This window comes from Chionomys nivalis, chromosome 6, assembly GCF_950005125.1.
Source record: "Chionomys nivalis chromosome 6, mChiNiv1.1, whole genome shotgun sequence".
In the NCBI taxonomy this organism is placed as follows: Eukaryota; Metazoa; Chordata; class Mammalia; order Rodentia; family Cricetidae; genus Chionomys; species Chionomys nivalis.
The window spans coordinates 100,532,214-100,555,930 of NC_080091.1; the positions used below are offsets into that span (position 1 = coordinate 100,532,214).

The 23,717-nt window shown below is 42.8% G+C and overlaps 1 protein-coding gene and 1 pseudogene across 1 annotated transcript in view; one reads left to right on the forward strand and one right to left on the reverse strand.

The window, feature by feature from the left end:
* Nucleotides 1-13,643, reverse strand: part of Brdt (bromodomain testis associated) — a 49,392-nt gene extending 35,749 nt beyond the window's left edge. Inside the window, exons 1-5 of the mRNA XM_057771724.1 lie at nucleotides 13,455-13,643; nucleotides 11,472-11,609; nucleotides 10,250-10,364; nucleotides 5,456-5,619; nucleotides 4,132-4,482 (exon numbers count right to left, since the gene is read on the reverse strand). Of these exons, the coding sequence (XP_057627707.1) occupies nucleotides 4,132-4,482; nucleotides 5,456-5,619; nucleotides 10,250-10,364; nucleotides 11,472-11,609; nucleotides 13,455-13,643 (957 nt within the window). The remainder of the gene's footprint in view (nucleotides 1-4,131; nucleotides 4,483-5,455; nucleotides 5,620-10,249; nucleotides 10,365-11,471; nucleotides 11,610-13,454) is intronic.
* On the forward strand, nucleotides 237-616 carry LOC130875686 (60S ribosomal protein L22-like; annotated as a pseudogene).
* Nucleotides 13,644-23,717: the final 10,074 nt, after the last annotated feature.

Here is a 23,717-nt window from a genome sequence, read left to right on the forward strand (position 1 = left end):
AACCAGCTTCCTACTATACTGGGAACAGAGGAATCCCCAAATCTGGAAGGAGACAAGGGAACCCACTGTTTTCACTCCCACTCAATACCGCACTTTAATCTTAGCTAGAGCAGTAGGAAAGGAGAAGAAAACAAGATAGGTACCAGTAGGGAAGGGAGGATCAGATTGTCCTCTACTTAAAAGCCCATCAAGACTCACTGGGAGGCGCCCCCTCCCTTTCTGTCTCCTCTGCTGCCATGGCACCCGTGAAAAAGCTTGTGGTGAAGGGGGGCAAAAAAAGAAGCAGGTTTTGAAGTTGACCCTTGATTGCACCCACCCTGTAGAAGATGGGATCATGGGCGCTGCTAATTCCGAGCAGTTTCCTCCAGGAGAGAATCAAGGTGAACGGCAAAGCTGGGAATCTCTGCGGAGGGGTTGTGAACATCGAGCGGAGCAAGAGCAAGATCACTGTCACTGCCAAGGTGCCTTTCTCCAAAAGGTATTTGAAATATCTCACCAAAAGTATTTGAAGAAGAACAATCTCTGAGACTGGTTGCTTGTTGTCGCCAACAGCAAAGAGAGCTATGAGCTGCGTTACTTCCAGATTAACCAGGATGAAGAGGAGGAGGAGGATTAAGACACATTGGTCTGGAATGTTTTGTATTAATTCATAAATACAATTTAAGAACAACAACAACAACAACAAAAGACTCACTGGAAACCTCAGGCCTCATAAATACTGTAAGCAGTGCAGCAGGATACAGAAGTGACATAAAAAACCAGTAGTTTTTCTAGCACACCAATAATGAATTTACAGAGAAGGAAACTGTGTGTGTGCACACAAGCATGTGGGGTGGGGGGCCCACCATAAAATGCAATTCTGAAAGAAGTACTCCAACAGCTCAATACATGAAAAGCAAGAACGGGTAGTTTGCATTGTGTGGTATCAGAAAGTTCTATGAAGCAGAGGAAATTGTTTTCAGAGTGAAGAAATAGATACCCAGTGGGATTAACGAAAACCCTGGCTGACCACACATCAGGCCACTGGACAGACAGCTAGTGTCTCCTCACACACAACAAAACCCTCTCATCATCCGAAACAGACTACTGAATCTAATGGACAGTTCTTAAGGGAAGAAAGCCAAATGGCCAATAAATATGACAGTGTTCAATATCCTTATCTATCTGAGGAAGTAAAAATAAAACTACACAGACTTTTTTATCTTACCCCAGTCAGAAGGAAACAAATAGCACACGCTGGGAGAGATGCAGCAAAGTAGCGAGCCTTAGACATTGCTGTGGAAATGTAAATTGGTATAGGCTCTCCATGTCAGCATGGAGTGTCCTCAAAAAACAAGAGAACATGGCCATGACCAGCATGTGAATAAGTCCACAAAGGCCTCTTACATCACACCCCAATGACATGTGTGAAGTCATGGATGTTGCTGTTCTGTGCATGACACACAAGGTGTGGAACCCCCTGAGATGTTCATCCATGGGTGACTGGTGAAAATGTGGCACCCACAATGGAGTTGTGCTCAACTCTAAAGAGGAATGAAGTTGTAAACTTTGTAAGAAAATGGATGGAACTGGAGATTAAGAGAAACAAGACAGAAAGATAAACATCAAGTTTTCTCTCACACGAAGAATCCAGATTTAAATTTGTGTCTATTCATGTGTATGTATATGCACAGTAGGAAAGTAGAGAGCCTCTCTAGAGAGGCTGCAGAAAGAGCAAACCGAAGGCCCAGGGCAGCCCAGGGCGGCACACACGAACAAAGTGTAAGATGTACATGCATGACAATGTCACGGCCAATGATACACATGTGTGTAAACTCAGCTCTTGGAGGTAGAATCAGGAGGATCAGGGGTTCAAGGTCTTCCTCAGTTATGCAGCAAGTTTGAAGTCAACTTGAGCTACATGAAACCCTGTTCCAACAAATGAACAAAGGAACCCGTTTCTTTATATGCTAACAAATGGAAGGAGGGAGGGAGGGAGGGAGAGAGGAAACGAAGAAGGACACTTACCTTATTTTTTTTTAAACAAACGTCAACCATTGTGCTTTATTTTCAGATTTTACACTTGGAAAAGAAATCAGCAAAAGAGAATGAAAGAGGCATTTTAGGCAGAATGGATGGGCAAGCAGTGCTTCCAGACTGTCTTGGCTGGGCAGTTTTACAGTAATAAAGCAAGGGTGTTAAAAATAGAAGAGTAACAGGGATGTGGGTTCCAGGTTCAGGTTACTGCATGAAGAGGTAGAATAGAGTAGATATTACAGACAGGAAGAAGCTGAAAAGAAAACCCTGCACACCATTGAGCACACGTGTGCCTCAGTGGGTAATTCACAGACCATGAACTGGGGAATTACTCAAGGTTCATTTTAAATGAAAAAACAGCAAGGTCGCCAGGCAGTGGTGGTGCCCACCTTTAATCCCAGCACTCGGGAGGCAGAGGCAGGAGGATCTCTGTGAGTTCGAGGCCAGCCTGGTCTCAGAGCGAGTTCCAGGAGTGTAGTGGCTCATGCCTGTAGTCCCAGCATTCACAAGGCTGAGGAGGGTGGATCATGAGATAGAAGATGCAGATGTAACTTTATTTTGTTTTTGTTTGAGACGGTTTCTCTATGTAGCCCTGGATGTCCTGGAACTCAATATGTAGACCAGGCTTGGCCTTGGACTCAGAGATCTGCCTTCTTCTGCCTCCCGAGAGTTAGGATTAAAGGTGTACACTACCATACCTGGTTAATTTTCTTTTAAAACTTTTTTTGTGTATATAGGTGTCTTCCTTGTATGCACATCAGTGTGCTGTGTGCATGCCTGGTGTCCACTGAGGCCAGAAGAAGGCACTGGGTCTTCTGAAACTGCAGTTGAAGACAGCTGTAAGCCACTGTGTTGTTGCTGGGAACTGAACCCAGGTCCTTTATAAGAGTAGTATGTGCTTTTAACCACTGAGGCATCCTACATCCCCGAGAACATAATTTTCTAACAATCATATCAGTGACAATTGAGAATGATTTCAGATACATTAAAGCTGACATCCCTCTAATGGCCTTCTAACTGGTGTGTACACAGCTCAAAGTCGTGAGGTAGTACTCATGTTTAATGGGTGCTTTTTCTTAAGACTCAGGTTTCCCTCATATCCTTCGTACATACAAGCTCATACAAAGATACTGTTCTGAATTTTTTGCTTTTTCACCTGGCCATTCTACAGGTTACCTTCTCCACTTGAAACACCCTACAACTATAAACTCCTATTTATCTCAACATACGGTATTTAAGATAGTACTCTTCTTTTTGTTTGTTTATTTTTCAAGAAAGGGTTTCTCAGAAATCCTAGCGGTCCTGGAACTTGCTCTGTGGACCAGGCTGGCCTCGAATTCACAGATTTCCTCCTGTCCCTGTCTCCTGAGTACTGGGATTAAAGGTATGTGCCACTGCTAGATCATCCTCTCTAACTTTTGAGACTGAGCTTGCATATGCAAGAAGGTAAAATGTGCTTTTTAGGACATAACTGTTAAAAACTTATGGCATGGATCTTCAGACCAAAAAGGGTTAATTTCCAGCACAAGATGGATAAATGAGAAGCCAGCTAAAGAGAGGAAGACAAATTATATACGAAGGAAGGTAAATTGCTTGACAGCAGATAGATGCTGGAAAGTTCTCCAAGTGCTGAGAGAAAATGGCTGTCATTCTGAATTCTATATTCAGGTAAAGAATCATTCATGATTCATCTATATATGAACTGAATTTGCTATCTATAAACTCTTAAATAATGACACTAACTGAACTAATATGAGGGGACAGCAGAATACGAGAAATGAGGGCAAACACAAAGTTTAGTAACATGTTGGCAAACTTTACTGTATTGATAAAAATGAAGAAACAAAACTGCTTTGAAGAGAACCAGGGCTGAGGAGATGTGCGAGACTGAGTGCCCTAATTCGCTCTCCACTGGCCTGTAAAATAGAGGTGGTCACAGGAAAAATGAAAAGATGTATTTAACATCCCAACGATCCACTTCGGGTGCTAGAATTCTGGTGATGTAATTTTTCTTCACAATTCTCTGGACATTAGATTAGCTTTCTTTGCCATGATGAAATACTTTTACAATCAGAAAAAGAAAAGAAAGCTCTTCCCACTCAGGCAGCGCTTTACCTTAATGGTCCCGAGGTCCATGGGGTCTGTGACAATGCCATAGTAGTTGTGGAGACCCAGAGCATCAGCGTCCACAGGGCTGTAGAAGGGCCACGCGTATGGCAAATGCTTCTTGGCCAGCATTTCTTTAAGAATCTCACTGCAGTACTTCAATTGTTCAGTTACTTTGACTGTCTTTAAAACTCTGTGTTGTTGCTGAGAGTCTGGCAAAACACTCTTCGGTATGTTCTCTCTCACCGAAATGCTCATTGACTTTGCTTCTCTGGTCGTCTGAGGAGACTTGCTGCTTGCTCTAACTGTGGAAGTGGTCGGAGTGGTGGTGTCTGCTCTCCTCTTCACACCCTTTGTGATCTGAACAAATTCAACAAGAAGTAGAAGTGACCCTTAAGGAGACACCACTCATTGGTAAAGCAGAAAACTGCATCACACACTAACGTCAGTAGAGGTTAATTCCCCTTTCACAGACAGACAAAAACTCTGATGTTCCCTTCCCATAATCTGAAGAACAATCTTGCACAAACCTTAAAGACTAGTGAAAAAATGGAAAATCAAAGTCATAGCTATACCAGAATGTCTCTGAGAGCATGAAATGAGCTGGGACACACAATTTTAAAACACAAGCTATGTGTGTCAGGTATGGCGGCATGGCCCATGTGTGTGTCAGGTATGGCGGCATGGCCCACATTGTTGATGGGCTTGAGGCACCAGGAGTGAGGATTCCAGAAAAGGTCCACTAATAGTGAGATCTTGCCTCAAAACAAAACAAAAAAACTATCTACAATTGTAATTGCTACATTAAAAGAAAAACAAAAACCACCAGTGTAACTATGGATAATTTGTTTTGCTTGTTTTTGAGAGGGCTTTCTCTGTAGCCCAGGCTGTCCTCAAACTTAAATGCCTTCCACACTGTTCTCCAGTTTGTGATTCCTGCCTTAGCCATGAGCACTAGCACTCCAGGGCTACACCACCAAATCTGAATCAGAGTAGACAGCTTATATAGGAAGACTGTCAAGATCCTACTTAGAAATCCTCTAGAATGAGGTTGATATTAGAGAGCTCTGTCCACAACATGCACACAGACTGGTATGCAGCATCCACATCAGACTCAAAATTGCCTGAGACTTCAGCTTCAGGGGATTTTATGCTCTTTTCTATCCTCCAAGGTAACCGTTGTGACTCATACTCACGCACACTCTCACGTACATACACATATATAATACGCTCTTTTGCACACATGTAAATACATTCTCTCTCTCTCTCTCACACACACACACACAGACACACACACAAACACACACACAAACACATACACAAACAAACTTACTTGGACTACAGTCTGTGAGTCAGAGGTGAGGGGAGCTTCATGCCCCATGTTTAAGGGAGAGAGGGAGAGCTCACGAAACCCAGAAGAAATCCCTTGCCGCTTAAATGCTGCTTTGGAGGGGACTTGATCCTTGGTCGAGGAAGCTGGTGTCTTCTGTTGCATATCTAGGGAAATGTGAACCAGAGTCATGATAGGCACACAAGACCATTTCCCCACTTCCCACCCCACTCTAATTCCGTTGGCAAAGTAGGCCCAGTTCACTGTTGCTGACAATCTGGTCTAAGATGCTGGAATCCCGAGAGATCAAAAGTCCTTAAAGTTGAAAACCCCCAAATAGCGAAATCTCTAAAGTATAATTTTGAAAAAGTTAAGTTGAAGCCAGGTGTGGCAGACAGGTCAAACCTTCCAGCTTAAGGCACAGACAATGGCTTTCTTAACAGAACCACAGTCCTTCAAAAAGTGATATCAGAAACTAACAAACAAGATCATTTCAAATTTAAAAGCTTCTACATATCAAAGGGAATAATTAACAAAGTGAAAAGATAGCTGTTTATCACAAAGGAGATTAATATCCAGAGTAGATTTAAAAACTAAATAAAATGCCTGGAGCTGGAGAGATGGCTCAGCAGGCTAGGAGCACTCAGTCTACATCCATGGAAACCAAGGTTCAGATCCCAGCACTCATGTAACAAAGTGAATGCCAGTAATTCCAGCTCCACGGGACCCAAGGCTCTCTAGGCCCATGTGTGCACACAAGGGTCACATACACATACATGCATTATACGCACACAGACACATCTTTTTAAAATCTTTAAAAATTTTATAACACATAGCCGGGTGATGGTGGCACATGTCTTTAATCCTAACATTCAGGAGACAGAGGCAGGCAGATCTCTAGGAGTCTGAGGCCAGACTGGTCTACAGAGTGAATTCCAGGACAGGCTTCAAAGCTACAGAGAAAGCCTGTTTTGAAAAAAAAAATAATGAAAAATTATAACACCTAAAATGAATAATCTTACTTATGTTTTTCTGTTTATATGCTATAAATAAAGAAATGAACTGAAAGACACTTTTCAAGAAAGGAAATATGCGGCTAGTAAATATAGGAAAATATAAACCACGGGCTGGAGAGATGCCTCAAGGGTTAAGAGCACTTACTGCTCTTGCAGAGGACCTGAGATTGCTTACAACTGTATGCAATTCTAGCTCTCTCGAGGATCTGAAACCTTCTTGCCTCTATGCATGAGTGCACACCGACATGCAGACATAAACATATGTGAAGAATGGAAATCACCATTGCATCTTTAAGGAAAGAGCTGGGCACTGTGTGCATGCTGTCTCTCCAGCTCTTGGCAAGGCTGAGCAGGAGAGTTAGCAGCTCAAGCGCAGCCATGGCTGTGTAGGAATTACAGGCCAGCCTGGGATATAGAAGACCTTACCAAAAACCCCCACAAAAACAATCAGAGAAGAAAAATTGCCTTGTAATTCCACCTTCCCCAAGTCAGAATGGCTGAGGAGGAAAGGAGCCCTTATGCTTGCTAGTTGGATGTTAATTAGTCTGTCTCTCAAAATCCACTTGAAGCTTCCTCAGAAAACTACAACTAGAACTATCATAACCAGAACTATCACGACCAGAACTATCACGACCAGAACTATCACGACCAGAACTATCACGACCAGAACTATCACAACCAGAACTATCACGACCAGAACTATCACAACCAGAACTATCACGACCAAAACTATCACAACCAGAACTATCACGACCAAAACTATCACAACCAGAACTATCACGACCAGAACTATCACAACCAGAACTATCACGTCATGAGCTCTCGCTTCTCAGGCATCGCACAGGGCACAGCTGCAGGCCTGTGTTTGCTGCGCCTTGTTCACTGAGCCAGACAGTGGAGAAACCCAGTGTGGGGCTGTCACATGGGACCTTGTTCAGCTGTGAGAAGATGAAATCATGCCTTGTGGGAGAACGGACAGGACTGCAGATCAGCATGAGAACAAGGATTCCATGTTTCCTCTCATGCAGAATCTGGGAGTGGGGTGGGGGCCGGGTGTGAAAGGAAAAGAGAACCCTTAGGAAAAAGGGGGTGGGAGGAAACAAAGAGTGTGAGGACGGTGAATATGACCACAGACATCACACATAACCCACTGTCTGCATGATTACCATGCTGTAATTAGAAAAATAAGGAAGTCTTAGTAACTGAGTGCAGTTGCATATGTCTGTAACCACCATCTAAGGTTACAGGGAGCTGAGGCAGGACGATCATGACTTTGAGTAGCCTGAGCAACTTGGCGAGATTCTGTCTCAGTATGAAAAATGAAAAGGGTTTGGGATACAGTTCTGTTATAAAACACAACACCTTGACTTCAAACTTACTTCTGAAAAAAGGAAAAAAAAATCATTAAGTGCTTCTTTAAAAAGAACATTCAAGCTGGGCAGTGGTGGCGCACGCCTTTAATCCCAGCACTCAGGAGGCAGAGGCAGGTGGATCTATGTGAGTTCAAGGCCAGCCTGGTCTAAGGACAGGCTCCAAAACCTACAGAGAGACCTTGTCTCCAAAAACAAAACAAAACAAAACCAACAAAAAAAGAGCAAGGGGCCAGAGAATTGACTTGGTGGTGAAGAACCTCCTGCTCCCAGATCACTCAAGTTTGGGTTCCCAGCACCTACATCTTAACAGCTTACAATTGTCTGCAACTTTAGCTCTAAGAGATCCAACATCCTCCTCTTCTGGCCTCTGCAGGCACCACACACACCCCTACATATATGACTACAATAAATCTTTTAAATAAATAAATCTTTTAAAAAAGAGCATTTAAGAGCTGGACCTGATGGTATATGCCTACACTTCCCACATTTGGGAAGCAGAAGGGAGAGGATCAGGAGTTCAAGGACATTCTCCCAGCTTATGAAGTGTCAGTTTGAAGCCAGCTTGGGCTACATGGCATCCTGTCTCAAAAATAGGAAGGAAGGAACAAAGGAAGGAAAAAAAGGAAGGAAAGGATGGAAGGAGCAGAAAAACATTAAAATTATGTAAGAGTTGGAGATGGCGTTGTGATTAAACCACTGATGTTCTACCAGAGGGACCAGGTTTGATTCCTACTACCACACAGAGGCTCATAACCATTTGGAACTCCAGTTCTGTGGGATCTGATGCCCTCTCTGCTGGCCTGTATGGTCATGCACACATGTGGTGCAGAGATAAATAAGGCAAAACAGCCGGGCGGTGGTGGCACACACCTTTAATCCCAGCACTCAGGAGGAAAAGGTAGGCGGATCTCTGTGAGTTCGAGGCCAGCCTGATCTACAAGAGCCAGCTCCAGGACAGGAACCAAAAAGCTACGGAGAAACCCTATCTTGAAAATTAAAACAACAACAACAACCACAACAAAAAACCCTAAATTTTCTTTGGTAGAGATTGTAATTAGGATCTCGTTTAATAACGTAAATCCTGTGCTCGTGTCTGTGCTGCCTGTCTCAGAGGGGCTCGCTGACCCTCTTGGTGGAGCCTGTGTCTTACACTGTCAGACTTAGATCAACACGGTTCTTCATAAGACTAAAGTAAGAACTTTAATAGTAAGTATCATACATGACTGGTCAAGGAAACCTTTGTAAGTAGACATAACCCATCTTAAAATCTGTCAACAATTAAGAAAAATACCATTCATAAAAATGATGTCTAGTACGGACCATAGTCTATACTCAAGCCATTTAACTATAAACTGCATAACATTTACAAACACAAAGGCTAAATATTTTCCCGTAAAAGCTGAGGAGGATATTGACATGGAATGACTAAGGAGCTTAACTAATCAACATTTGATGATTCTCTTTAATACCATTTGAGTATTAAGATTAATTTCAGATGTCTTCATAGAAGTAACATGATCAGCTCTAAAAATTTTCCACTATAGCTAGATATGGGAATTCCAGCACTTGGGAGGCATAGGCAGGTGCCGAAGGCCAGCGTGGCAATTTAAAGAAACCCCGTTTCAAAATACAAATCCAGAAAGGGGTGCTGGGCAGAGGTGGTACTTTCCTTTAATCCCAACCCCCAGGAGGCAGAGGCAGAAAGATCTCTATGAGTTCAAGGCCAGCTTGGACTACAGAGTGAGTTCCAGGACAGCCAGAGCTATACAGAGAAACCCTGTGTCTCAACAAACAAAAACAAATGGAAAAAAGAAAGGGGTATGGACAAACAGCTCTGATGTGGGATGTCCTTCTGGATATGTGTTGCTTTTATTAGTTGATGAATAAAGCTGTCTTGGCCAATGGTTTAGCAGAGTAAAACTAGGCAGGAAGTCCACACAAAGATACAGAGAGCAGGCAGAGTCAAGGAGACTCCATGTGGCCACCAAAGGAGAAAGGTCTGATCAGCAAGCCACGAAGAAGCCTGGGCATCACCAACAGTTGAACTGATACAGGCCTCGGAGTGGTTGATCGGGCGCTGGCAGGAGGACAGAAAACCTCCATTATACACAGCTCTGTCAGTTAGAGGGAAAAGAAAAGGAATCTTAAACTCAGTAACATTTCGTTCTCGGCTACAGTCCTCTCGATGATGTGTTTCTCTCACCCACTGCAGCGGCAGCTCTGAGTGACTGGGTGACATCATGTGACACGCAAGACGGCACACTCTCGAATTGTAGCCACTTGGTAATCAAGAACTTCCACATGCCTATGTCCTTTTATTATTTATGTTTTATTCTCTCTCTCTTGCACACACACACAACGCTACTCTCCATGTAAACAGTCAGTGTCAACTATTTACTCTGACTTACCTTTCTTTATTCTTTCCTTACCACCCACAACTTGTTCTTCTTGTGGCATCTGAGATAATTTCTGCATAAATAACTTCTCTAGAGCTTGGGCCATGAGAACAATGTCATCTTCAGACTAGAAAACATGTTAGGAGATATGCTGAGATACATAGGGTGGCTGCTGCGTCACATTTATTTCTAGAATGTGCCACAGCACTCTGAGCTAGGACTTATCTCCTCTAGTTAGAAATAGTGGAAGAGGAAAGAGCTTAAATTCTAGCAAAACTTGTCTTTTAAAAAGGAGCAGGGTGATTTCTGAATGCCAATAAATAAATAAATAAATAAATAAATAAATGCAATCTAAGCAATCCAGCAACACAAAACCAGTGTTACTATAACAGAATGTCTCCCCTGGAGCAAGCACCTCTCCATTGGAGTGACTAAAGGACTATGCATGCACACTGTCTGGAATTGAATCTGCCCTCCCTGTCATTTTCCTCTAACGTCACCTCACTGCTGAGGAGAAAGCAGCAGCCCCACACTGAAGCATTTCTAAGATAGAAACTCTGGGAAAGTGACTCCACTTGGCTGGGTTCAGTCCTCAGCACTACGGAGGCTGTAACGTACTTTGCTACTTAGGCAGTAGGTAGGAAATTTAACCAAGAGTAAATTAAATGTCACCAGGATGTCACAGAGAGCCAGACCACCACCAGTGCTGCTCTTCTTTCTTTCTTATCGGGACGAGGTCTCACACTGTCCCTCGCAAAGCCGCCTGTCTCAGTCTCCAGGTTACTGGGTTATAAGTGAGCTACCAGTTTGGTTTTGGGTTTCCTTCCTTCCTTCCCTTTTTTTTTTTAAAGCATAGGCTACTTTAGCTATTCAGGCAAAAATACCGTCAATAGGCTGAAAAAAAATAAATTAAGGAAATATATTGAAATATGAAAATTATGAAATCCAACCAGAAACAATTTACTGAAAATATGCAAAGGAGGGAACGACTCCTGAAAGCTCTTCTGACCTCTGCACAGGCTCACACACTACCAGAGCCTGTAATCCCAGCACTGTAGAGGCTGAGGCACAAAGGCCAGCTGCAAATGGAAACCTTGTTTCAAACTGCCCCTCCCCTCCAAAACAACACATCAAGTGTTCCCAGTCAGGAATTGGAATCTGAAATCATAATACTTATACACGCTTGTATACATAACAGTAAAGACTAGGCAGTATAATGTCCAAGTTTACATACCTTGTTGTATAAATAACAGTTGGAAAACATTGTATTGAAGTCTTCTATGCATTCAGAAGCCTTCACATAATACTTATTTTCCAGTCGCTTCTTAATTGTATTTAGATCCATTGGGGCTTTTATGATGCTGTAATAGTCCTATGGTTTGAAGAAGGTAATGGCGTTAGAATGAGGCTGGGGCGTAGCTGGGTGGTAGAGAGCTCATCAACATGCACAGCCTCTTGGCTCCATCCTCAGCACCACAATAAATCAACAACAGATTGGAGCTGTAGCTCGGTGGCAGGCATACTTGTTTAGTGTGCCTGAGGCCTTGGCTTCAGTATGGTAAAATTACACCTAACTATTGACTCAACAATTCCTAAAACTGTAAATCTCTAGCACTACCTGGAAGCCAGAGCCTGGAGTCCTGAAAACCAAAGCTGGTTGTCACAATGTCACTTTTCAGAGGAAAGGCAGCACGGAGGCGCTGGCTCGAAGTAAGCATGCAGCCCCTGAGCTTGATCGCCTCTTGGTGCCTCAGGACCCACATGGTGGGGTGAGAAAAGTGACTCCCCAAAGTTGTCCTCGCTGAATGTACATACACGCATGTGAGCAAACAATGAAAACATTTCAAAGATTGGCAAAGGCAAGATTTAAAACATTTATTTTTGAAAAATGTAAAAAGAAGAGAATGGGGGGGGCAGTATTTATAGACTGACGGGTCTGACGCTGGACTCCATCACAGGCTGCGCTGCTACTACATGACTAAAACCTTCAAGTGAAGCCCAAAGCTGAGTGGGACAGGCTGTACAAGCCAGACTCTGAGTAGTATAAATAAAGCCTTCTCAAGAGGTAGACTGGCGATCCCTCTTCTCAGAAAGCTGCTGTGACATGCTGTTAAAGTGTGAATGTTGGTGTCCACACATTTAAGTTTTATTTTGAAAGTGGGCAGAACACTTAGGACAGTCTTCAGGGTGCTGAATAATCTGGTGTCTAATTATACATATTTTATAATATTAAAGATTAAGTTAAAACATTTTATGTGTCTGGGTACTTTGCCTGCATGTGTGTCTGTGGAGCACGTGTGCCTGGTGCCTGCAGAGACCAGAAGAGGGCATTGGATTCCTGACATGCCCACTGCATACCCATCAGTTCTCAGTCCGTTCCCCAGGACCACATAAAAAGGCAGCTGTGACGGTGGTGCACATCTGTAATCTCAGTTCTCCCATGGGGAGGTGGAAGGTGGAGCTATGCCGGCTAGCCTGGCATGCACAGGACAGTGGCAAAAAGTTGGATGTTGTCTCCTGCCCTGCAGTGCCCATGTTTTTTAATAAGTCTTTCCAATTCACAACTGCTCCCTCCAAAGCTTACCTCTGGAGGAAGTTATCAGTCTGGACTTCCCAGCATTCTCCGAGAAGGGCTTGAACAGGGTTAGAAGTTTCATTAAAGGAAAGTGTCAAGAGTTGCTTCTAGGAGAGCATCTTCCATGCCCCCACCCATCCCACAACTTCCCACAGGAGACTCTGTGCAGTTATGTGGGTGAGGTAGGGGCTCTGACACCTGCAGGCCTGGAAGTGAACTTGGCTGTTGCATCTCAGTGACTGTTCTCTCCTGTATTTCAAACATCTATCCCTAATGGGAGTGCTTTATGCAAACAATATAGGCTGGAAAAGGAAACCTTGTTCTATCTTAGTAGTGAGTTTGCTCCTTTCTGATCCACTTCTACTTTGCTTTGGGACTTCTAGAAGGTTCCCCTCCTGCCTAGATTCCCAGTACCTGAGGTCTGGGCCAATGAGATGGTTCAGCAGGCAAAAGTGCTATTCCTATGGGCACTGACAACTTGAGTTCAATCCCTGGAACCCAGGGTCGAAGGAGAGAACTGGTCCCCCCAAGTTGTCATCTTACATCCACATGTATCTTGAAATGAGCGCGCGCGCGCGCACACACACACACACACAGAGGAATAAAGAATAATTAAAAATTAACATCTCATAAAATGCTCACAGGCAGCTTTAGTTTCACAGCGTCCACGGGCTGCTGGAAGGGCCAGGAGAACTGATGCTTCCAGAGAGCCTTCAGGACCACTTTCTGTAGGAACTGCAGCTGATTCGTCAGCCGCCCATTTCTCTTAGTGTTTATGAACTCTGGCGGAGGGGGGTTAACAATCGCTGTCTGTCGACTTGGCAGAGACATTCTCAACCACTTAAGATCCTGGTGTTTTAATGTTGTCTACAAGTACATGTCCTGAAAAAGAAAAAAAGAAAAACTGAGTACTTTAAAAATTAATGTTTGTAAGAGTCCAAAGTACTTATTCAAGAGTGGTTTTTGTTGTTTTGTTTTCAGGACTTTGGAGATGGCTCCACTATGTCTCTGAGGCTGGCCTAGAGCTCACTATGAAGGACACCACCATGCCAGGCTTGTGTTGCTGCTGCCGCCATTATTTGAGACTAGGTCTTATGTCATATCTTGTATGTCCTTCAGCTAAGCTTCCTACGTATTAGGATTACAGGCCCAACAGTCACACACAGCTAAGACACGCTGATTCAAGACACATTATAGTTGTTTAAATGTTCATTTACAAACGTCTAGGCCAGGCAGTTGTGGTGCACAACTCCAGTCCCAGCACTCGGGAGGTAGAAGCAGGCAGATCTCTGTAAGTTTAAGGTCAGCCTGGTCTACATAGTGAGATTCAGGCCACCCAAGGCTGCATAGTGAAATCCTGTCTCAAAAACAAAAGCATCCCCTGCTCTAAAAATCCCACCACATCTTAGGCCAAAATCAAAAAGGACAAAATTTTTAACAAATACTAACCTTTTTTATACAAACAGTATACATTGTTTCATTGTGTATGTTTTAGTCTTAGATGGTTTAAATTCCACACTTCACAGAATTTTTTCTGTTCTTCAAAAATATAAATTGAGGTCTTAGCAGGAAAAGTCTACAGATTCCTAATAAAAAGAAGTACCAGGAATATTAAGGTACCATTGGGGTATAGGGATTCTGTAATTGTTCATTGAATGTGGGGGAAATAAAAGATTTTTAGCTAATCCCCCCCAAATTTTCTAACTAATTTATTTAAAATCCTAATTCAAATCAATACCCACAAAATACCCACAAGTTATCCTCTGGCCTTTACCACACACACACACACACACCACCACCACCAACAACAACAACAGCAACAACAACTAGGTCTAAAATCAATGCTTTGCCCAACAAGACGACTTATCAGGTAAAGATGCTCGCTGGCAGTTTGATGACATGAGTTTGATCCCTGAGTTCCGCGCTGTGGGAGAGAACTAACTCTTGCTACGTGTCCTCTAATGTCCACACATGGTCCATGGCACAAGCACACATATGGAGACACAAAACAAAACCCCAAACATAGGGCCTGGGAGCATACCTCAGTGGCAATACCTGGGCTTAGTCAGGGCAAGGCCCTGGTCCAAGCCTCAACACCAACAACAATAAAACTAAGAAAAGTGGAAACCCAATGCATCAGGAAGAGAAATACCAAGTGTTGAGATGCAGCTCTTTGGTGCACACTGTTATATCTAAGATGTTTAGACTGTGCCATTACTACATAGAGGGCAGATGCTAGGAACGTGCACAGTTCCCTGTGCACACAATCACAAGGAGAAGTGGCTGTCCACCTCTAGACCTCTTAAAGCTAAGCCAAGAGCCACAGGCATGACCTCAGCATTGGTTTGGCAGTGCTGCCTCAGGATCATGCATCTTGTGGTAAATCCATCTTAAGTATTTAAGTCTTTAGTCCAATATTGATGCTTATATTCAGGCTTTTCTGGAAGCCAATCTTCAGTGTTTTAATTTCACAGAACTCGAGTCCTAAATCCATTAAACAATCCCCACCTCACTGATTCTTACCTTCCCCACCCTTGGTATCCACTCCTGTCTGTGCTCCTTGGGTAGCTATGGTTACAGGTGCTCACTTTTATTGCTATGACAGCGCTCTGGACACATGTGGATGCACACATTTTTTATAAATTACATATATGAGTGTGTGTGTGTGCGTGTGCATGCAGAGCTCATCATTTCTCTTCTTTCACATGAGGGCCCCAGGGATCATACGACTTGGCAGCCAGCCCATTTTCCTGCTGAGCCACCTTTCAGACACATTAAACTTTTAAATATGTGGCTTATTTTACTTAGTTCAAAATCCTCAAGGTTCATTCGTGCTTACAGAGCGTCAGATTTTTTTCCTCTCTCTCCTTTGAAATAGGGGTCCTGCCACTTGCTCAACTATGTTCATAGCAGTGCTATTCCACATTGTGGGGGAGAACCTGGAAACTACCTAGGTGCCCCTCAACCATGAATGGGTAAAGAAAACATGGTACATTTACACAAAGGAGTACTACTCAGCTGTAAAAAATACCTCATGAAATTTGCAGGCAAATGTATGGAACTAGAAAGTGGGAGCTCATGGACTCTGACCAACAGTTAGGGAGGCCTGCATGGGACCGACCTAGGCTTTCAACATGTATACGACAGTTGTGTAGCTTGGTCTCTTTGTAAGGCCTCCTAGTTGTGAGATCAGAACCTGCTCCTGGTGCTTAGCTGGCTTTTGGGAACCTGTTCACCACGTTGGATTACCCGGTCTAGCCTTGATGAAGGGAGAGTTCAGTCCTGCCTCAGCTTGATGTGCCAAACTTTTTGTTCAGTCACACGGGAGGCCTGCCCCTCTCTGAATGGACAGGGTTAGGTGAAGAAGGAGTGGATGGGGAGGAAGATAGACAGGAGGTGGGAGGAAGGAAAGGGAAAAGAGGAGGGAGGGGAAAATGAGGATGGTATGGAACCCCCGTTTCAGCTCTGTGAGACTGGGATCACAGGTGTGTGCCAGCTGCCACCCCATACATACTTACTTTTTGTGGTGCTGTATGAACTAAGGGCAGTGTTCATGCTATGTAAGAATTCTACCACTGAGCTACATGACCCCAGTCTCAGTTTTTATTAAAGTTTGATTTTCATTTTTTTTATAAGCATGTGTGTGTGTTCAAGTATGTACCCATATAGTAGGTGCCCTCAGAAGTCAGGAAGGCATTGGATGATAAGCCATTTGGCATGGGTGCTTGGAATTGAACTCTGGAAGAGTAGCAAGCAGCAAAAACTCTTTTTGTTGTTGTTTTTGTTTTTTTGAGACAGGGTTTCTCTGTGTACTCCCGGCTGTCTTGGAACACATTCTGTAGACCAGGCTGACCCTGAACTCAAGAGATCCGCTGCCTCTGTGTGTGCCACCCACCACTGCCCAGCTAAGAACTCTTAACCACTCAGCTATCTCTCTAGCCCCTCCTTCCTTTCAAAGCTGAGCGAGATTCCATTTTAGGTACCGCACTTTGCTTACCTTCATCCACTGGCATCAAACAAGCTGCTTCCACTTCTGGAGCCTACACTGTGCTCCCTGAACACACAAGTATTCTAAGACGGCTGTGCAGTGTTGCTGTGAACAGATATGCAACCTTTCAAGCCTATGCTCCTTCCTCTTCTTCCTTTTCTTTTTTTTTTTAAATGTATAACCAGAATGTAACAGTGGATTGTTAGATCACATGGCAATTGTCTTTTCTTCCTTTCTAGTATAAGAATCAGTTTTAGTTTCTGAAGTTTCTATGCATTTCTGATTACAGACAAGATGGAAGACCACCACACTGAACTGAATTATTTGAGGTCATTATCAATCTTAGTTTACTCCACCTCATAATTTTACTACTCATGTTAAATGTAACACTTCAAGCCTGGCATAGACACAGCATTATTTACTATGTATTGTTTATACATCATTCGGCTTCTTTCCTCATTATGTTTATAAAGCTTATCCAGGTGTTGTTTGCTTATTTACCTTGATGTACACTAATTTACTAGAGTAGAAATGTTCTTTCCTTTTTTAGTTTTCTGGAAGCAGGGTCTCACTGTGTAGACCAGAGCATCCTCAAATTTGCAGAAAGCTTCCTGCTTCAGCATCCCAAATATAGAAATTACAGCATATGCTGCCACACCTACCCGATCTGTTTTATTGAAACGTTAGGGTTGCTTGACACTGCTGTTAAGATGTGGGTAGTGTGTATGTGTGTGTTTATTCCATGTATAAACCCAGAAGGGAGCAGCGTGTGTGTGTGTGTGTGTATAAACCATGTATAAACCCAGAAGGGAGATTACTAAATCACATGCAGATACCACCTGCTTTTCAAAACGGGCAAACCAGCCTCCAGCCACATCATCTGTGTGAGCCTCCTGTTTCCACATTAGCCGTCTGGAAGTGCCCAAGAGGCTAAAGTGTGATGCTAATTGTTGTTTCTCTGATGATCCATGATACGAAGCCCCCTTTTATGTTACTGGCCACATGGCATTGTCTGTCAAGCACATTTGAGGAGTTGTGATGATATTCCTACCAGGTCGTCTGTAACTATCTTCATATATCTTCAACACAAAACCTTTGTGGCTATGTACTGCAAATACCCTCTCCTAGGCTGTGACTTACATAGTGTCCTCTTCTTTTTGGGTTTTGAGACAAGGTCTCATGTAGCCTAAACTCACGAAACTGAATATTATTTAGAACTCTTGATTCTACTGTTTTTACCTCCCAAGTGCTTGAATCATGGGGGGTGGGGGTTTCTGGGGGACACAAGGCCAGCTTACCTCAGACTTACTCTATGGTCTAGAATGATTTGCAATTACTAGCCTTTTTGCCTTCTACCAATTGCCATTTCTTTCTCTTTTTCTTTTTCTTTTCTTTTCTTTTGAGACAGGGTCTTATTATATAGCCCAAAAGGGCTTCAAACTCAAGTACTGGGATCACAGGCATGAGCCACGCTCTACACTTAATCATGTCTTCAGAGGAATGAAAGATTCATTTGTGAAGTACATTTACTAGTTAAGATACAAGTAGCAAGTTTGGGGAAGGTGCTATCTGCAAACTTTACATCTTAAAGTATGAATGAGAAGGAAGCTAGACAGTGGCTTTGGGAGTTATTTATTGCTGCATGAGCGCATGCATGGCTGCACGTGCACATGTACTACGGCATGCTCATGCAGGCTAGAGGGTGACCTGTATCAGTTCTCTCTCCATCATGTGGTTTCTGCTCTCAGGCTTAACAGCAGGTGCCTTTACCTCCTGAGCCATCTCACCAGCCCCAAAGTTCTTACACATAATAAATTTACCTTAAAAGTCCTTTAGTCAGCCTATATTGGAAATAAAAACTATATCTCCTTACTCTAAAACTGTATGAGGAGTTGGAGACACGGCTCAGTGGCAGAGCACATAGATTCTGAGTTCACTCCCCAGCAACATAGAGACACAAAATCCCAAATTGGCTGAAGATTGATACAGTACTGAAGGTGATCATATTATTGGCTACCTCCAAGTGCCTACATCTGGCTAGCGGCTGTACATTGGACAGTGCAGACACAGAACATTTATTATAAGAAACTGCAGGAGCTAGAGAGATGGCTCAGTGGTTAAGACCATGTGCTGTTTCTCCAGAGGACCCGAGTTCAGTTCCTTGTGCCAGTATTGGGTGGCTCACAACATAACTCCGGCTCCATGGCATCCAACATCCTCTTCTGGACTCTGTGGGCACCTGTACCCATGTTATATAGACACACACATGAACGGAAAAAAAAATTTATATAGATACACATGAATAAAAAATAAAATTAAAGCATCCTTAAAAAGAAAGAAGCTTCAGGGACTGAGGCAATAGCTCAGTCAGTCCCTCACTGGAAAGAGGCAGTGGTGGAAGGAGATTGTGAATCTCAGTGCTGGGGAAGTGAATGCAAGAGACTCCTGGGCTCTCTGTGCACTTGCTCCAGTGAGAGATCTTGTCTCAAGGAGGAGAGCTTATGCAAGAATGACATCCAAGGTTGTCCTCTGACCTCCACATGCATGGGGAGACAAAGACATGCACATTCATACACACACACACACACCCCAAAGAGGAAAACACCTGCTGGCCAGCAAAGACAGATGGAAACACAAAGAAACCAAAAAACTTAAAGACAATCCAAAGAGCTGCTAGAGTCATTAGCACCACCTCTAATCTTAAATTGCATGCATTACAGAGCTATAGTAATAAAAACAGCATGACACTGCCATTAAAACTGACACATAATTGGAACTGAATGGAATACTTAGACATAAGCCTACATACCTGTGAACCCCTGGATTTATTATAAAGAAGCCAGAAATACACACTGAGAAAAAGAGCATCTTCAACAAATAGTGCTGGTCAAGCTGGACGATTGCGCATATAGAACCCAAATAGATCCTTTTGTTTGTTTGTTTTTTCAAGACAGGGTTTATTGGTGTAGCCTTTGTGTCCTAGAACTTGTAGCCCAGGATGGCCTTGAACTCACAGAGATGCCTCTGCCTCCCAAATGCTGGGATTAAAAGTGTGTGCCACCACCACCACCCAGCTCAAATAGATCCATATTTATCATCTCACACAAAATTCAACTCCAGATGGATCAATCAAGGACCTCAACAGAAGGCCAGATACCCTGAATCTGGTAGATGAGAAAGTGAGACTTCCTGAACAGAGCACCATTAGCACAGGCATGAAGATCAACAATTAATAAATGGAACCTCAAGAAACAGAGAAGCTTCTGTGTGATAAAAGGCACCATCTTCAGACAGAGTGGCAGCTACAGAGTGGGAAAAGATTTTTATCAACTGCTACACATCTCACAGAGGGCTAATAACTAAAATTATATAAAGAACTAAAACAATTGGACATCAAGGAAACAACCCAATAAAAAATGGGATACAGATCTAAACAGAATTCTCAAAAGATGAAACATAAATGGCTGAGAAACACTTAAATGCTCAACATCCTTAGCCATTAGGTAAATGCAATCAAAACGACCCTGAGACTCCATCTTACGCGATCAAAACCACAAATGGCAGCTCATGCAGGTGAGGGGACGCGCATGCATAGCTGGTAGAGTGCAGACTTGTGCAGCCACTGTGGAAATCAGTGTTGTGGTTCCTCAGGAGAACCAGTGACGCTAGTCTTTGGCATTATCCACAGGACTCTATCTACACCCTACTGCAGAGACACTTACATGTTCATAATAGCCAGAAATTGGACACAGCCTACATGTCTGTCAATAGATAGATAAAAATATAGTATGTGTACATAATGGAATATTAACCAGCTGTTAAAATGAAATAATGAGATTCACAGGCAGATGGAAGTAGCTAGAAAAAAAACTCATCCTGAGTGAGGTAGCCCAGACCCCACAAGACAAATACGGTATGTACTCACTTGTAGGTGGACCTTGCTATTTGGCAGACACAATCCATAACCACAGGTTAGATACAGAGTAAGATGCTATAGGGGAGGGATAGAGCTCCCTATGAAGGGGAACAGAATGCAGCTATGGACAGATGGTGGGAGGGGAGAACTCAGCCAGATGGGGTCCTAGTGCTGAGAGGGAAGTAGACATGTGCCCTTACCTAACCAAGAAGCTACATTCAGTTAATAACCGCCTGCAAAGGAAAATTCAGTTTTCTCCAAGGAGGTAAAACTCAAGCCACTCCTAAGCAGGCTCCATCAGTAGACAGCCAACAAGAAACAAACTCAGTAGTACTTTTGGAGGGTTTTAAATCTCATAAATCTGGGCAATTTTTTTTAACCTTGTGATCTTTTGCTTATATTTAATGTTTTTAAAAAGATTTATTTATTTATTATGTATAGTGTTCTGTCTGCATATATGCCTGCAGTCCAGAAGAGGGCACCAGATCTCATTACAGACAGTTGTGAGCCACCATGTGGTTGCCAGAAATTGAATCAGGACCTCTGGGAGAGCACTCCACTGAGCCATCTCTCCAGTCCCTGTGTTTTATAATTTTATTTTTATGAGTCGTCTGTGTGTGCAAATATGTGTCTTCTAGCACTGTGTATGCAAATACGTGTTCTAGCACTGTGTGTGCAAATACATGTGTTCTAGCAGCTGTATGTGTTTCTTGTGCTTTTTCTTTTGACTCTTTCCCCCCTGCTTGGTTGTTTCTTTTGTTCTATTTGGGTTTGTTTTTATTTATTTTATCTTTTATTATAATTATATTATTATTATTATCATCATTATCTGATTTCTAATGAAAGTGAGAAAGGGTGTAGATTTGGGTGGGCAGGGAAATAGGATCTGGGAGAAGTTAGGGGAGGCAAGCCTATAATAAGAATATATTGTATGAAAAAAAGCTATTTTCAATAAAAATAAATAATATTTAAAATAACTTGTTCAGGAATCCTAGCCTAAGATATTAGACAAGGAAGGAAGGAAAAATGAAGGGAGAGAAGGAAGAAGGGAAGGAAGAAAAGGCATTCATCCAAATTGAAAATAAAGATGTTAATTTTCACTGCAGATCATATAAGATGGCATATGTTAACTATGTTTTTTTAAAAAGAAAAAATCTTAAAGGCTCTACTCAAAATCTATCTTAACTAATAAATTCAGTAAAGTTGTAAAATAAAGATGATCAACACACAGGCAGGCGTGGTGGCTCATTTCTGTGTTTGGAAGGCAGAGGAAGGAAAGCTCATCCACCTTAAAGGCTAGCCTGGTCTGCATAGTTTGTTTTAGGCAAGGCCTGCTAGAGCTATAAAATGAGATGGTGTATAAACCACTTTTAAATAATAATTAAAAACAAGCACACAGAAAAGCAGCTCTATGTCTATACTCTAACAGAGTATCCAGAAAGGAGAGCTAGGGCTCAGTGGGGAAGAACACAGTTAACACATGCCAGACTGGGCTAATTCCCACCTTCAAATCCACACACATGAAAAATGGAAAGATGTCCCATCCCACATTCATGGACTGGACCAAGAGGCTACAGTGGAAGGACAGACATAGTGATAAAACAACAAACTAGCTGGGAAAAAGGTTTCTCTTACACTAGTGAAGTACAGATTCAGTGCAATCCCTATGATACTTCAACATAGAAAAAAACTCTAAAACCAATGTAAACTACAAAAGGTAGCAAATGGCCACGCGATGGATGAACAAGAGAACAAAGCAGTCTCTACCTCTCACAAAGCCACGGTCATGAACACACGTGTCTGAGCCTGGCCCGGAATTCCTGTGATCCAGTGTTCCAGCAGAGGCAAGGAGGCTCCAGGATTCATCCTTTGCTGCTCCCTGGGGTCAAAGCTAAACCAGGCTAGATAGCATTTCTACTCACCGCTCTTGCACAGGACCTATGTCTGATTGATTCCTAGCACCCCAGTCAGGCAGCTCACAGCCTCCTACCGCTCTACCTCTGGGGTATCGAATGGCTCCATGGGTGCCTGCACTCATGCGCACATAACCACGCAAAGACAAACACACACATCATTAAAAATAATAAAGAAAAATCTTTACAAAAAGATATGGAGAAAATTTAATGTACATTAAAGTGAAAGAAATCAACCCTATTAGTTTACACTGCATTGTAAGCCTGTGAACTCAGCTCTGGGGAGGTATCAAGAGTTCAAGGTCACCGGGCTGTGGTGGCGCACACCTTTAATCCCAGTACTCGGGAGACAGAGGCAGGTGGATTTCTGGGAGTTCGAGGCCAGCCTGGTCTACAAGAGCTAGTTCCAGGACAGAGAAACCAAAGCTACAGAGAAACCCTGTCTCGAAAAACCAAAAAAAAAAAAAAAAAAAAAAAAAAAAAAAAAAAAAAAAGAGTTCAAGGTCACCTTAAGCCTATACGGCAAAGTTCAATACCAGACTGGGTTACGCTGAGCCTGTCTCAGATAGACAGAATTTCTAGCTGATAGTTTGAAGTTTTGATAGATGCTTGCTTTCTGCAGGTTATTCTGACATTTTGAAAACAACATAAAGCCTAAAATTTGTATTTCTGAGAAAGAGAGCCTTTGCATATTTCAAAGTCATCTCTGATGTATATAACACACTGTGCTCTAAAATACACACACAGCTTAAAGAAGCTCTCAGGATATAGACAGCAAAAAAAAAAAATAATAATCCACTACTGTTTTGAGGGACGAGTCCAAGAATTTCCCATTTCAAACAAGCTAGTAAGGAAGCCAAGGTAGGAATCTTGCTGTAGGCCAGGAATTTGCAGCCACAGTGGGTAGCAGAGTCAAACCCTGTCTCCTTTAAGAGGAGGTGGCTGAGGACTAAAGATGCATAGTGCAGTGGTAAAATATTTGCCTAGCAAATATAAGGTTTGTTCCTAAGCCCTAGAAAAAAAAAAACCAGGAATCAACAATAGGAATCAACCAAACAATCAAACCCCCCAAACTACCCAATTTCTTG